At 39.9% G+C, this 13,992-nt stretch overlaps 2 protein-coding genes across 5 annotated transcripts; both read left to right on the top strand.

The window, feature by feature from the left end:
* The first annotated feature begins 444 nt into the window (after positions 1-444).
* Positions 445-5,279, top strand: LOC133743247 (uncharacterized). Of its 3 annotated transcripts, none has more exons than XM_062171111.1 (3): positions 446-3,184; positions 3,803-3,858; positions 4,497-5,279. In XM_062171111.1, the coding sequence occupies exons 1-2, from the start codon at positions 895-897 to the stop codon at positions 3,811-3,813; spliced, it is 2,301 nt and encodes a 766-aa protein (XP_062027095.1). In that variant the 5' UTR covers positions 446-894; the 3' UTR covers positions 3,814-3,858; positions 4,497-5,279. The 3 variants fall into 3 exon arrangements, with proteins under 3 accessions (XP_062027093.1, XP_062027095.1, XP_062027094.1); XM_062171110.1 differs by having other exon boundaries at positions 4,494-5,279; XM_062171109.1 differs by lacking the exons at positions 3,803-3,858; positions 4,497-5,279 and having other exon boundaries at positions 445-3,580.
* A 4,635-nt stretch (positions 5,280-9,914) lies between these two features.
* On the top strand, positions 9,915-13,096 carry LOC133743809 (deoxyribodipyrimidine photo-lyase). 2 transcript variants are annotated; one of them, XM_062171841.1, is made up of 9 exons: positions 9,915-10,350; positions 10,499-10,839; positions 10,920-11,160; positions 11,353-11,510; positions 11,603-11,639; positions 11,763-11,821; positions 12,124-12,205; positions 12,293-12,364; positions 12,550-13,096. In XM_062171841.1, the coding sequence occupies exons 1-9, from the start codon at positions 10,039-10,041 to the stop codon at positions 12,691-12,693; spliced, it is 1,446 nt and encodes a 481-aa protein (XP_062027825.1). In that variant the 5' UTR covers positions 9,915-10,038; the 3' UTR covers positions 12,694-13,096. The 2 variants fall into 2 exon arrangements, with proteins under 2 accessions (XP_062027825.1, XP_062027826.1); XM_062171842.1 differs by lacking the exons at positions 12,293-12,364; positions 12,550-13,096 and adding an exon at positions 11,931-12,024.
* Positions 13,097-13,992: the final 896 nt, after the last annotated feature.

Genomic DNA, 13,992 nt, shown 5'->3' with positions numbered 1-13,992 from the left:
CACCAAAAAGAATTCATTGAATTCCTAGGTTGCCCTTTTATGTCCCCATCCCCCTCCCCTTCCATAAATACCCACATGAACAACAAGTCACAAATGCAAGCCCTAGCACCAAAAAAAAATCTTCCCCCATTTTGAATAATTAATTTCAAACGTAAATAATAAAATATTGAATATGTACGAAACCAGTGCATAAAGAAAAGAAAAAGAGAGAAGAAGACAAACCAAGCCCTTCCCCACAACACATAAAAAAAGAAAAGTGTGGAAAAAAAAAATGAAGAAAGCACCAAAACCCTTCACCATGGCCCAAAACCCCCCACCCCCCTCCCTCCCCCCTCACCTTTAAAGTCACGTGCGCCTCACGCTCCAATGAGGAGCGGGTGATGAGCGATGTCAGGAGGAACTGTTTCCGTCCGTGCGAGACTGTTGAGTAGTGGCATTATTAATATTACCTCACGGTGACCACCACGGTCGTAGTTTCCAATTCCATCAACAAAACCAGGCCGTGTCTCCCCACTCTCTCAACGGTGGCGCGTGCAGGTGCGTGGACTACTACTGACTCCCACTGAAAGGCCTACCTACATAACCATCTCTCTCTCTCTCACTTCTGTCCCTATTTTTTTCTCTGAAAAAACAAACCAGACTCTCACAACCAACACAGCTCAACTCAGAAACCCGAGCCGTCAGTCTCAGTCCACCAAAGAAGAAGAAGAAGAAGCAGCTAGAGTGTTCAGATCGCCGGGTCGGGTAATGGAGACCGGCCCAAGCCCAAGCCCGCGGCTTTCTCCGGCCGAATGCCACCAATACGCCGTCGTATCGCCTTATTGAAATCCCCGGAAAGCTCCACAATTTCGCCAACGTGACCGCTTCTTCTTGTTTTTTTTTTTTGCTCCGAGAATGGCGGCTACTAACACCACCACGCAGACGGTGGCCGTGGGGATGGAACTCGCGGTGGACACGTCGTCGCCGTCGCCGGACGACGCGGCGGCCAAGGCCGTGACGAAACGCTACGAGGGGCTGGTGACGGTGAGGACCAAGGCCATAAAGGGCAAAGGGGCTTGGTACTGGGCCCACCTAGAGCCCATTCTGGTTCACAACACCGACACCGGGCTACCCAAGGCCGTGAAGCTCCGCTGCGCTCTCTGCGAGGCCATTTTCTCGGCGTCGAACCCGTCGCGCACGGCGTCGGAGCACCTGAAGCGCGGGACTTGCCCCAATTTCAGCTCCGCATCCAAACCCATTTCGTCTCCGTCGCCAATATCGACTTCTTTGCCCAACTCCGCTCCGCCGCCGCCGTCCCACCACAACCCCCGGAAGCGGAGCTCCTCCTCTGCGGCGGCCTCCGGGAGCGCCCCGACGCCGTCGTACAGCGTTCCACCGCAGGGTATAGTCGATCCGACGCGGTTCTGCGGCGGCGAGCTGACGTACGCTTCGGCGGTGACGACGACGGTGCTGACTCAGCAGCCGCATTTGATGTTGTCCGGCGGGAAAGACGATTTGGGAGCTCTGGCGATGCTGGAGGACAGTGTGAAGAAGCTCAAGAGTCCCAAAACCTCACCTGGCCCGACGCTGTGTAAGAGCCAAGTCGATTGTGCGCTTGATTTTCTTGCTGATTGGGTCTACGAGTCTTGTGGGTCGGTCTCATTTTCGAGCCTGGAGCATCCCAAGTTCCGAGCTTTTCTTAACCAGGTGGGCTTGCCGGCGATTTCCCGGAGGGAGTTCACCGGGTCGAGGTTGGATGCTAAGTTTGAGGAAGCGAAGGCCGAGTCGGAAGCCAGAATTAGAGACGCTATGTTCTTCCAGATTGCCTCTGACGGATGGAAGTCCAAGAATGCTGGGGGTTTAGGTGAGGATAGTCTTGTCAATTTGACTGTGAATCTTCCCAATGGGACTAGTGTGTACCGGAGGGCGGTGTTTGTTGGCGGCTCTGTGCCGTGGAAGTACGCCGAGGAGGTTCTGTGGGAGACGATTACGAGCATTTGTGGGAATGCTGTGCAACAATGTGTAGGAATAGTAGCGGACAGGTTTAGGATCAAGGCATTGAGGAATTTAGAGAGTCAGAATCACTGGATGGTTAATCTATCTTGTCAGTTTCAGGGTTTTACTAGTTTGATTAAGGATTTCAGTAAGGAGCTTCGGTTGTTCAGGGCTGTTACTGAAAACTGTTACAAGCTCGCGAGTTTTGTGAATAACAAGTCTCAGGTTAGGATTAGCTTTCAGAGGTATCAATCCCAGGAGGGTGGTTATGCTGGTTTATTACGAGTGCCATCGATGCGCGATTATGAAATGCTCAACTTTGGTCCAGTGTATGTAATGGTTGAGGATATTCTTAGCTCCGCGCGAGCACTTCAGTTGGTCGTGCTAGATGAATCTTATAAAGGGGTATCAATGGAGGACCAAACGGCAAGAGAAGTTGCTGAGATGATTGGGGACGTGGCGTTTTGGAATGAATTGGAGGCGGTGCATTCTTTGGTTAAACTTATCAAGGACATGGCTCAAGAGATTGAGATAGAGAGGCCACTGGTTGGGAAATGCCTCCCACTTTGGGATGAATTAAGAGCAAAAGTGAAGGATTGGTGTTCAAGTTTCCACATTGATCAAGGTCCCGTGGAGAAGGTAATCGAAAAGCGGTTCAAGAAGAATTACCATCCAGCTTGGGCTGCTGCATTTATACTCGATCCAGTTTATTTGATTAAGGACATAAGTGGAAAGTATCTTCCACCATTCAAATTGTTGACGCCGGAGCAAGAGAAGGATGTGGACAAGCTCATAACCCGGCTTGTATCAAGGGAGGAGGCTCACATTGCACTAATGGAACTCATGAAGTGGAGAACAGAAGGGCTTGATCCCGTATATGCTCGCGCTGTACAAATGAAGGAGAAGGATCCCGTTTCAGGCAAGATGAGAATTACTAACCCACAAAGCAGTAGACTTGTGTGGGAAACATACCTCACTGAATTTAAGTCACTAGGGAAAGTTGCAGTTAGGCTCATTTTCCTTCATGCAACTTCATGTGGGTTCAAATCCAGTTGGTCTTTAATGAGGTGGGTGTCTGCAAATGGGCACTCAAGGGTGAGCATGGACAAGGCACAGAAGTTGATCTTCATTGCAGCTCATTCCAAGCTTGAAAGACGGGATTTTTCCTGTGATGAAGATAAGGACGCAGAGCTACTTGCCCTAGTAAACGGTGAGGATGATGTGTTAAATGATGTTCTTGATACATCCTCAGTGTAACAAATATTTTTTTTCTCAAGTAGAAATTTAAATTTGTAGGATTTATTGAATTCTTTCTTATTTTTTGTTGTTGTTATCTGCTTAGTTACTCTAGAAGATTTTAGGGCAGTAAGGTTGGGGGAGTAGGAATTGAATCTGTATTTCTAGCACTGTACAGCTTCATTTGATTTTAGTCACTGCCCTATTTCACCCTAGCAATGATTTTGAAGTTTTTGGGTTTGCAGAAAAAGATATTCTTCTTGTGTGTGAAGATAGAGGGTGCTGTGCAAAGTACAGGAAGAATGTTGTAAAATTTTTGTACCTAAGTACTTTGACATAAATAATATTAGTGAAGGGGAAGATTTTATTATTTCTCCTTTGTTTTATTATCAAATCTCTAATCTCACCTTTTCTCTTTTACCTCCTTTTGCTTTAAAGTAGAGTTCTGGCTAATTAACCAATTAACTATAATCTCATGAACATATTGGTAATGATCTGCGCCACAGATGGAGTATGTAGCTATCTTTGTTTGGTTTGTAAATTGCATAAAGCAATTCTGTGATGTTTTCCATTTTCTGTTCTTTCTGAACAGGGTTTGACTGACTGCAACACTTGCTTTTGAACTGGAGGAGCCATTTTTTGCACCAGGTGCTTTGTTCTGTAATTCTCTTGTCATAATAACATTTCCATGTTGGCATTATTGTTGAAGTAGTAGCTCTACAAAGGGAATTGACTTTCTGTCTGAAAAAGTTGCACCGTTTATCTTCAAAATGATGCCAAGGTCCAACTGAAATTTTAGATTCAAGTGTGCAGTCGTACCCTTTTTCTTTTATCTGTGGATGAATCATTAAATCATGGGAAGGGTTTAACTCAAAATCTCTGAGATGATATATCTCTTGCGGTCCTTATTTGCTCATCTACAGGTCTTATTCAATCAACATCCTCGTACTGAGGCAATAAAATGAGTGAATGACCTTGTTGCTTATTTAATATCTCTGTTTTTCACTCGGAATTCCTTGCACCAGAGGATATAGAATTCAGTACTTCCTCTTCTACTGTTGATTTTTAGTGCTTTTCTTTATTTTTTATTTCAAGCTTCCTGAAAGACATAACTTTAATTATTGTTGCTGTGTGTTTTGGAATATCAAATATGCCAAAAGAGAATAGTTTTGTGTGTTGACAACTTTTGTTTAGATGTGAAATCACTAACTTGGATGTTTCAACTGCATAATTAGTTCCATATGATTAAAACTAAACTTCCACTCTATTTCTCTCTTTTTCAGCAGAAGAGTTCGACAAAGATATGGTTGGACTGGAGAGGCCACCTTAAAATGGTTGGTGGTTGGCATAACCCTTTGGATCATGACAGAGGAAGAGCTTGCCGAAAGGATCCAAAGACTGATATGACCTGAAATTTTTTGGAAACGACCTGTCTTTTGCATGTACAGGGCTTTGGTTCTTCTTCTAATGGCAAGCCAGAGTTTCACAAATGCAAGGCTTTAGAGCTGGAGAAGCACTTTTGTTTCAGCTAAGCCCCCACCATGAGAGAAGTGGAAGTCGTTTTCTAAGCTTTGGTTTTTTTGGTCATGGATCTGATGGGAATGGGATAAGATTATCAGGGTTTTTTTTTTATTAATTTTTTTTTTCCTTTTCCCATCAAATCAGCAAGTTTGGTTCAATTGGGTAACTTGTGTTTTAAACATTCCAAAGGCTTTTGATGAAAGTTTCATGCAGAGTTATTGGGTTGATGCTTGCTCCCCATGATTGAGGGAAAGAAAGGTTTCGAAAAAGAAATAAGAACCCAGTTCCTAAGGAAGGCTGTCGGCATGAAGCAGCACACAAGATGCTTGAGAACGATCCCCCTTTCAAAATTAGCCTCATTTTCCCGCTGCTTGTTACGCTTCGCTGGAGTTGAAAACTACAATTTTAAGTTTTTAACATGCAGTGGTATTGGAAGTGGTGTACCTAACATCATGTCTTTGTATGTATTGTGTAAACCACTTGTTCACAACCACATGGTTACTACTTATTCAAACTCATTGAAACCCTATTATTTAGTTCGTCCTTCATTGCTAAAGCTGATTGCAGATATCTGATTACTTATCTAACATTTTTTATGATACGTAATAATCGGTACGTGAAATTCAATTTATACTCCAAAGAAAAAGGAGTGCCTGAGGATTCAAATGTTAAAATCTGGTATGCCCAATTTACCAACTTCTGGAGAAATGACTTGAGCTATAATGACCAAACCAAACCTATGAACTTTTATGTTCTACTTAAATTATGGTCAGAATGGGGTAATGATCATATTGGACTGGTGAAATATTAGTAGTGAGTTAAATGACAAAATAGCTAGTCACCAACTCTTTTAATTCCAAGCTAGTAAAGTAGTTTACCAATTATGGAAAGCCATAAACAGATTTTTCCGGCATCTTTTGGGTACATGCAAGGTCACTCATTCTGCAGATTATTCAAGGTAGCTACCCAACTAGCCTCTGTATGATTCATTTGCTTTCATTATACAAACCCCTTCAAGCAGCGGATTCAAATATGAACTCTCTCTCTCTCTCAGCAGTCTCTTTCTGTTGGATTAACACCCACTCATTCACTCACACCCACCTCACCCAATCAAGTACTCAACTATTCAAGAGCTGTGGGTCTCTGTCTTTCTGCACTTTTTGTTGAGTGAAGTGAAGTGAGTAAGGGAAAGTAGAAAGAATTATTATTAGGGTATTCTATTGCCACCATTGGGTCTATCTCCTCCTAATTATTTATTTAGTGGAGGATACAGAAACTGTTGTCGGTAAAGCTCACCAAGTACACTGACTGCTCACCAACTAATCTCTCTCTCTTTTTTTCTGGTTCTTAGCTTAAGCTTTTCTTCAGCAGTGTATGTATTCACTCCACTCATTTTTCTTGAGTACAGGGAAAGGAAATATAATGATTAGTATTGGAAGGAAGACAGTACTAACTAGTCTCTCTTTAATTATACCAGAATCTTTCCCTCTTCCAATGCTTGCTCATCATTTGTCTTTTTATCCAGTTATTCTTGCTTACAATGGTGATTTTGTTGGAGCTTTAGAATATTTTGTGCTCTGTATAGTTAATAATGAAGGTTACAGGAAATTTATGACTAATGTTGTTGTAATCATTACCGCGACTCAAGTGCCTAACTTAATTATTAACCCAATGAACTTGATGAGGGAGTTTTATCCCAGAATATTTCTATGTTAGTACTTACTACTTAGTATAATCCGTAGTAGAGACGAATTCAGAATTTTCTTTTTGTTAGAGCTAAACTTACCTATCTCGATTTCTCTATGAAACATTTTATTGAACGCTTACTTCATTGTTCATTTCTAGTATAGCCTAGTAATTAAATTGCAATAACCTAACTAGCTAGTTAGCGTTTCATTGTTTCTTCTTCTCAATTTCTCCAACAACCAAGCCATGCCAGCCCCGGCTCTGCTGGAGTTTTGTAAGGTTGTGGTCCTTGTGGACTGTGTAGTCAATTTCTTCTAGTACCAAAGACAAGTATTCCCCTGTATGTTGTTTTATCTTTTATAATATATATATATATATATATATATATATATTTGGGTACATAAATCAGCACCATATATATAGATCCCATCAAAAGAATTAATCCCAATTCTAATTACTCATATATATATTCTAACGATAACGGAGTAATGTTTTCATGGTCATGGGTAGATTAAAAAATTTATAATCGCCTACAATGCGTTTTCCGGAAGATCAATGGAGTAATGTTCTAAATAAATTGTCATCGAAATAGATTGGAAATCAATTTATATATGCATTGTTGAGACCCCATAAGTATTTTGAGTCTAGGAAAAAACTAATCGCACAAATCTTCTTACCCTGTAAGTGTAGGCTTTAAAATATATTCCCAAGTAGAAATATAAACAAACTGGAAGAAAAAAAACATCTGAGCACCACTAGCTAGTGATAACTGTATATAGAAAATCACATAATCCTCTTTGTGAATACTGAGTGGTCTATATATTTGCTGTATCTTTATGCAGGAATGGTTGGACAGACCACTAATTTTTACCACAAGCTGCTGGTCAGCTTCTCGAGATGTTGGCTTAATTTTCAAGAACATACTTAATCTTCTTTTACTGTTATTTCACATGCAGCTAATTGTATATATAGCAAATCAAGACGATCTTATATACCCTAGCTAGGTTTTCTTTATTTAATTTTTCTTCGGCTGGAGAGAAAGAAAAAAAAACCGAATTAACCGGAGGAGAGAGGTACGTAGAGTGTTGAGCAAATCCCTAACGTACATGGTAATTATAAATTTATAACGTGCATTTATCTCACTAGAGTCTCACAACTAGTTTTACAGAGGCTAAGAGAACTAGTTTTAGGATGATCAACTGGAACAAACCCATGCCAGAACGTATTACAGCTCCAAACAGACTCATCGAGACCATAGCTAGTTAACTAATAGCACTGTCTCTGACTTTCTGGTGATAAATGGTCCGGCTTAGTTTGGTATTTGGTTTCAATCGGAATAAAATGATTGTGAATCCTGGGATCTATATGTAGGACCTGGAGAAAGCTCTGAAAACTAAACATATATATACCATTTCTAATTATTAGCACCTTAATGAAGGTAATCAAAGTATGACCCTGGCTGAATAGACCTTCTTATCAGTTTAGTGCTCAAACTTTTCTTGTGTTTTAGTTAGTTAAAACTTGGCTTTCACAAACAAAGACCTAGCAGAATCATTGTACTCAACAAAATCGATCATTATCCTAACTAGCGGACATAATGTATCACTCGATCACCTCTATCAAATAATTGCACTTAATTAGTTTCTTAATCTTCTGCTCGTGACCCGTAATATATGCAGGTTTCTGCACCCCTTCTAAGCTTCTGAGGTTATCAAACAAATTAACAAGGAGAGAGCTAGACAGATCTGGTTCAATGGATTTGGATCACAGTTACAGTCCCTTAGCATTCAAGAAACACTAACAACTAGATAAACGTGGTGCCTAATTATATTATGGATATTTGATGCTAATTATGTTATGGATATTTGATTAATGTATTAGGCTGAAAAAATTAGCTTGCTTTTGGTGATATTGTCGTTGTCGGGCATATACCATAATTAGATTGAAACACCCTTTATTTTATTTTCCCTTTTCAGCTTTTTCAGTAGTCAATTGTGCTTTCATTTGATTATGTATTCTCTTCCTATTATAACATCACAATTAATTAAGTGTGTATATATAAGTGCATGTGCTTCATTTTGTATAAGAAAAACTAAGTATCAGCTTTAGTTGGCTCACTACTCCATTACTAATTGTATAAGATCTTGGAAAGGAGATTTGGTAGGTGTATGTATTCCCAACTCATTGGATTGCTTGGCACAAAAGAAATTTAGTGGGACGTACTCTGCCAATTAATTGTTTAAGAATGGCATTAGCTTTTAGATATTATTAGCTCAAAATTGGTTGAATACATATATATCCTATATAAACTCTAATGATTAACACATACTATTGTCATCGAAATAGTAAGCAAGCATGCGCTAATTGAGGCACCAAGAATTGGAATCTAATTAGAGTGTAGGGTTTTTAAAGCCATGTATTTGGGGAACCAAAAGTACAGTTAGTCCTGGACATATTATAATGCTTTCTGAGCAATAATAGGAAAATAAAGTGAAGGAAAGACACTTCTGGTAAACACCAGATGATATCTCTATTTTGGTAATGAGTTGCTGGGGTTGACATTACAAGAAAATTTGTATTTTTTTCTTCTGTTTTTTTTGGCCAATTGTATTTTGGAATTAAGATGCTCAACAAGCTACTATTGAAGGATAATAGACCATATATATTTGTTTCCTCACATTTTTCAGAAAACTTTCTTCTATACCATAAGCTCACCATTTGTACAGCATAATTTTAAGAGTTTGTTCCATTGATGGAACACCAAACCTTGGCTGAATTTTTATTTTATGAATTTTATGGCTTTTGACTTTGAAAATTCGTAGACAAAATTGTGTTATGATTTTTGAGTTCTGTCATTTCGAAAAGTATTCAAAAATCATTATTTGAGAGTTGAAATTTTTTAATAAGAAAACAAGAACATGCTATGTTGACCAAACTTCGTGTACTTTATTCCAAATTTTTGGATAACAACCATAATATTGGATTTTTTAAAAGTTATTGTTATAGTTTTTAACTTTTTTATTTTTTTCTTCACATTTTTTTTTGAACAAAAAATAATTCATTGAAACAAACACCAAAGAAAAAAAAAAAAAACAGAGCTAAAACCCCCTGCCCAAAACATAGAAGAAAAAGGGGAGTCGAGAAGGAAAACAAACTAAGTCGGATCACGTCTGGCATGGCGACATCATACAATAGAATATGAGAAAAGATGGAAGGTGCAAACTGAACCCAATCAGCTAGACACTGCCTCCTGCAAGCTATGAAGCTAAGCAAGTTCACATTCTACCAACAAGCCCTTTGATCCGGGAAACAACTTATCTTGGGCCCTCTTCAAATATTACAACACTCCCTTCACTTTGGGTCGAGAACTTATTTTGGGCCTGATCCACCAAGGAACTACACTAACGACCAAACTCTTCGCTCTAATCAATCCACGTATCTATATTCAAAACCACACCTTTAACCGTTTCGTTTCCCTCCTTTTTTCTCCTCTCCTCCTTCCCCATTTTCACCTTCTCTGATTTTCTCTCTCTCTTTTAACCTACACGCACCCTGGCCCACATTCTCCGTACACCGCCGGCGCAAATTAGCAAGCACATTCCGGTTCCCTTCTACTCCTCCATGGCCGCAAACACCGCCTCCGTCCAACCGGGTCGGTTTCGGGTCCTAAAGCAAGGGGCGAAACCGGTCGACCCGAATCCGGGTCCCGTGGTTTACTGGATGTTCAGAGACCAACGGGTCAAAGACAACTGGGCGTTGATCCACGCCGTTGAAGAGGCCAACAAGGCCCATGTCCCGGTCGCCGTGGCCTTCAATTTGTTCGATCAATTTCTTGGCGCCAAAGCCCGCCATTTAGGGTTTATGCTGAGGGGCTTGCGACAATTGCATCCTGATCTTGAAGAATCGCATCAGATTCCATTTTTTCTCGTCCGGGTAATTTAAAAGATTGAATTTTTAGATACCCATTTGGTTCAATTGACATTTATGCTTTAGAAATTTTGGAAATTGTTTGTTTGTGTTTATTGGAAAAATTGGGGCTTTTTTGTGTGTATAGAGGTTTAATGGTGGGTTTTACATACAGGGAGAAGCGGAGGAGACTATACCCAATTTTGTGAGGGAATGTGGGGCTTCACTATTAGTAACAGATTTTTCACCTTTAAGGGAGGTTCAGAAATGTAAAGAGGAAATATGCAATAGGGTTGGTGATTTTGTGACCATACATGAAGTTGATGCCCACAATGTGGTGCCCGTTTGGGCGGCATCGGAGAAGTTGGAGTATAGTGCTAGGACTATAAGGAGTAAGATAAATAAAAGGCTGCCTGAGTACCTTATTGAGTTTCCTACATTGCAGCCACCGATTGCAAAATGGGTGGGTACAAGTCCGGCGATTGATTGGGATGGTCTTATTGATGAAGTTTTAAGGTTAGGTGTCGTTTAAATTTTGTTGACATGCTTGGGGAATTTTGGGGTTTCTGTTGTTGATGGTTTTCTTGTGTGACTAGGAAAGGAGCAGAAGTTCCTGAAGTGGACTGGTGCGAACCAGGCGAAAAGGCAGCAATGGAAGTTTTGAAGGGTAGCAAAAATGGATTCTTGACAAAAAGGCTGAAGGGTTATTCATCGGACCGGAATAACCCTTTGAAACCAAGAGGGGTGTCTGGTCTTTCTCCATATTTGCATTTTGGGCAAATATCTGCTCAGAGGTGTGCCTTGGAGGCACGCAGTGTCCGAAAACTCAGTCCCCTGGTTTGTGATTTTAAATTCATATTGAACATTTGTTTTTGCTTTTACATTTTCCTTATCTGTTCTGACTTTGCTGTGTCCAGAATTATCTGCAATTTGGTGCCGTCTTTCTATAATTCTACTCTTGCTTCATGTGAAGTGGTTTATTGTATATGATATGTTGCTTATTTTCCTACTTTTACTTGCTATTATAAGGCAGTGGATGCATTTTTAGAGGAGTTGATTGTGCGCAGAGAACTTGCTGACAACTACTGCTTTTACCAGCCTCAATATGATTCATTGCAAGGGGCATGGGAATGGGCACGTAAGACCTTAATGGACCATGCTTCGGATAAGCGAGAACATATTTACACGTCAGTATATTAGTTGTCCTTTGTTGCTATATGTTGATTGTTGTTTCTGAAGCGATAATGGTTATGAAGTGTGTAAAATTTCTAAATTGCAGGAGGGAGCAATTGGAGAAGGCACAAACTGCTGATCCTGTAAGTTAACTGTGCTTCTACTTCATAAAGCTTATGTATTTGCGTGTCTCCTCTGTTGTATATCAGGTTGTCTGCTGTATCATTTTCTTATCACCTTCTGTTTCTTCTTCTCCTGCTTTTCAGCTCTGGAATGCCTCCCAATGTGAGATGGTTCATTACGGGAAGATGCATGGTTTTATGCGGTAAGGAACTATTCTCTGTCAGGTTAAATGGTTTACTACTCTGATCAGAGTTTTCTTGTTTCTAATATTTAAAATCTCATAGAATATCCTTTGAGTATTATGGTCCCAGTTTGCTTGTCCCAGTTAAGCAGTTCTTCTATTTGCTGAGCATGGCATCACATAGTGCTTGCATTGATGACTAGAGTTTCATTAAGATCTAATCAGTATGTATGTTGCTTGTTTCACATACCAATGTCATGCTGTTGGTTCTGTTTAGTATTTAATGTCAGGAGAGCAAGTTTAAGTTATTGTTTCATCTGCAGGATGTATTGGGCAAAAAAGATCCTTGAGTGGACAAGAGGACCCGAAGAAGCCCTTGAAATATCCATATATTTAAATAACAAGGTATGCAAGTACAATTTTATTACGCTTATATGGAGGCTGTTGCCAAATTTTCACCTAGACCTCTTTGGCTGATAAAACTTCTTGCAGTATGAAATAGATGGAAGGGATCCCAATGGATATGTTGGTTGCATGTGGTCAATATGTGGTGTTCACGACCAGGTTTATGTCCATCATTTTATATTTTGATCTCTGTATTTTATTCCAACTTTCTACTCATTATAAAACCAGTGATTATGAGTGATTGGTTCTTTCTTAGACAACTGGAAGTGATAAAAATGAGAATGAAAGATGAGAATCATTTTCAGTGAGATTGGCCGATCAACTAATTTGATATGGAATTTCAGGGTTGGAAGGAACGACCAATTTTTGGGAAAATACGTTACATGAACTATGCAGGCTGTAAAAGGAAATTTGACGTGGATGGATACATTGCCTATGTGCAGAGGCTTGGTGCAACCAAGAAGAGAAAACTCCTACTCAGTGAATAGGTCAAGGAACTCTGCAGTTGGTACTTGGGGATCTTCAAGTGAATATAGTATGCAGAATCATTGATTATTGCACTGAATTCCTCTGAAGATAAAGATTTGGAGGTCTTTCTGACACATGATGTAGTGTGTCACCGGCAACTATCTGAGTCGAGCCCCGTTCTATTCCGATTTAAAGTCTCAAGTCAGAAGACATAGATGTCATGTTCTTTCCCCTAACTTGCAACCTTGTGGCTGCTCATGAAGTCCTAGATCTGTAATTTTGCTTTGATTCTCCGAAATGATAATAGGAGTTAAGTTCTCAAGTGGCAGAGCAAGTAGGAAATCAAATTAAAATTCATTTCAATCTCTATCTCCAATGTCAGAGACTCACATAGATGATATGGATCGAGGATGTTTGATTTTATATGAATTCTTCGTTTTCGTGGAGATAATGAAAATAAATTGTATGGAGGATTTCTTTAACCAAATCTAAAATTACCACATCAGAGTTGAATCAAACACGAGCAATGGTGGCTGTAACATCTGCATTTTACGTCATAAAGCATTAAGCCGTCGAACCTGACGACGTTTAAGACTGAGAAATATCTGGGCTATAGCTTACGGCGACGATGCAGCGACATTTGAAGATAATGTGGGCAATATGGAATGATTCATATGAGACAGCATGACCTTTTTTCTTTTTTGGTTTTGCATTTAACGTTACACGAATGATTCATATGCTTTTATCATCTGTATACAATTATTGCTATTTGGTAAAGTGCTCATAGGGCCAATTAGTTGATGATGATGAAAAAGAAAGATTCCCGGGTAGGGTAGTCTAAAATTCTGCCATCCACCTAGGTGGTGCTCACCTGGTGACGTGGCAGAACGACAGCCACTCATTTCATTTCGGGTTTGAACCTATGATTCAGGGGTCTGAAGCTGCCGTTAGTCCGTTAACGGTTTGTTGGAAACAAGGTAAAAAAAAAAAAAAACATGTTGGTTGATCGGGTAAAACTCGTCACTCCGTCCTCAGCTGCAAATTATAACCCTCTTAAGAACAAAAAATAGTACCTCATTGCTTTCCCAAAACAAAGTAGTTGTGTTCAATTTGCAAAAGAACAACCACACACACACACATATATATATATACAGGCACGGAACTAGGAATTAAATTTGAGGTGGGCTAAATTTACCTTATGCTGGCAAGAAAAATTATTTTCAAAAATTTGGCAGTGTCTATTTTGTTTTGATGGAATATCTCAATTGCATAGCACTTATCAAAATATCATCCACAAAATGCATTTTGTCACCCAAATT

The sequence above is a fragment of the Rosa rugosa genome, chromosome 4 (genome assembly GCF_958449725.1).
Source record: "Rosa rugosa chromosome 4, drRosRugo1.1, whole genome shotgun sequence".
Taxonomy (NCBI): domain Eukaryota; kingdom Viridiplantae; phylum Streptophyta; class Magnoliopsida; order Rosales; family Rosaceae; genus Rosa; species Rosa rugosa.
Note: the sequence above shows the minus strand (reverse complement) of the source record. Positions and strands in the feature narration are given on the sequence as shown.

What these genes read in the sequence shown, in the direction of transcription:
- LOC133743247 (XM_062171109.1), top strand. Translation starts at nt 895, where the DNA reads ATGGCGGCTACTAACACCACCACGCAGACGGTGGCCGTGGGGATGGAA.
- LOC133743809 (XM_062171841.1), top strand. Translation starts at nt 10,039, where the DNA reads ATGGCCGCAAACACCGCCTCCGTCCAACCGGGTCGGTTTCGGGTCCTA. An exon ending in CTTATTGATGAAGTTTTAAG is followed by an intron (nt 10,840 to 10,919) that starts GTTAGGTGTCGT and finishes TTGTGTGACTAG; the next exon opens with GAAAGGAGCAGAAGTTCCTG. An exon ending in AGGCACAAACTGCTGATCCT is followed by an intron (nt 11,640 to 11,762) that starts GTAAGTTAACTG and finishes CCTGCTTTTCAG; the next exon opens with CTCTGGAATGCCTCCCAATG.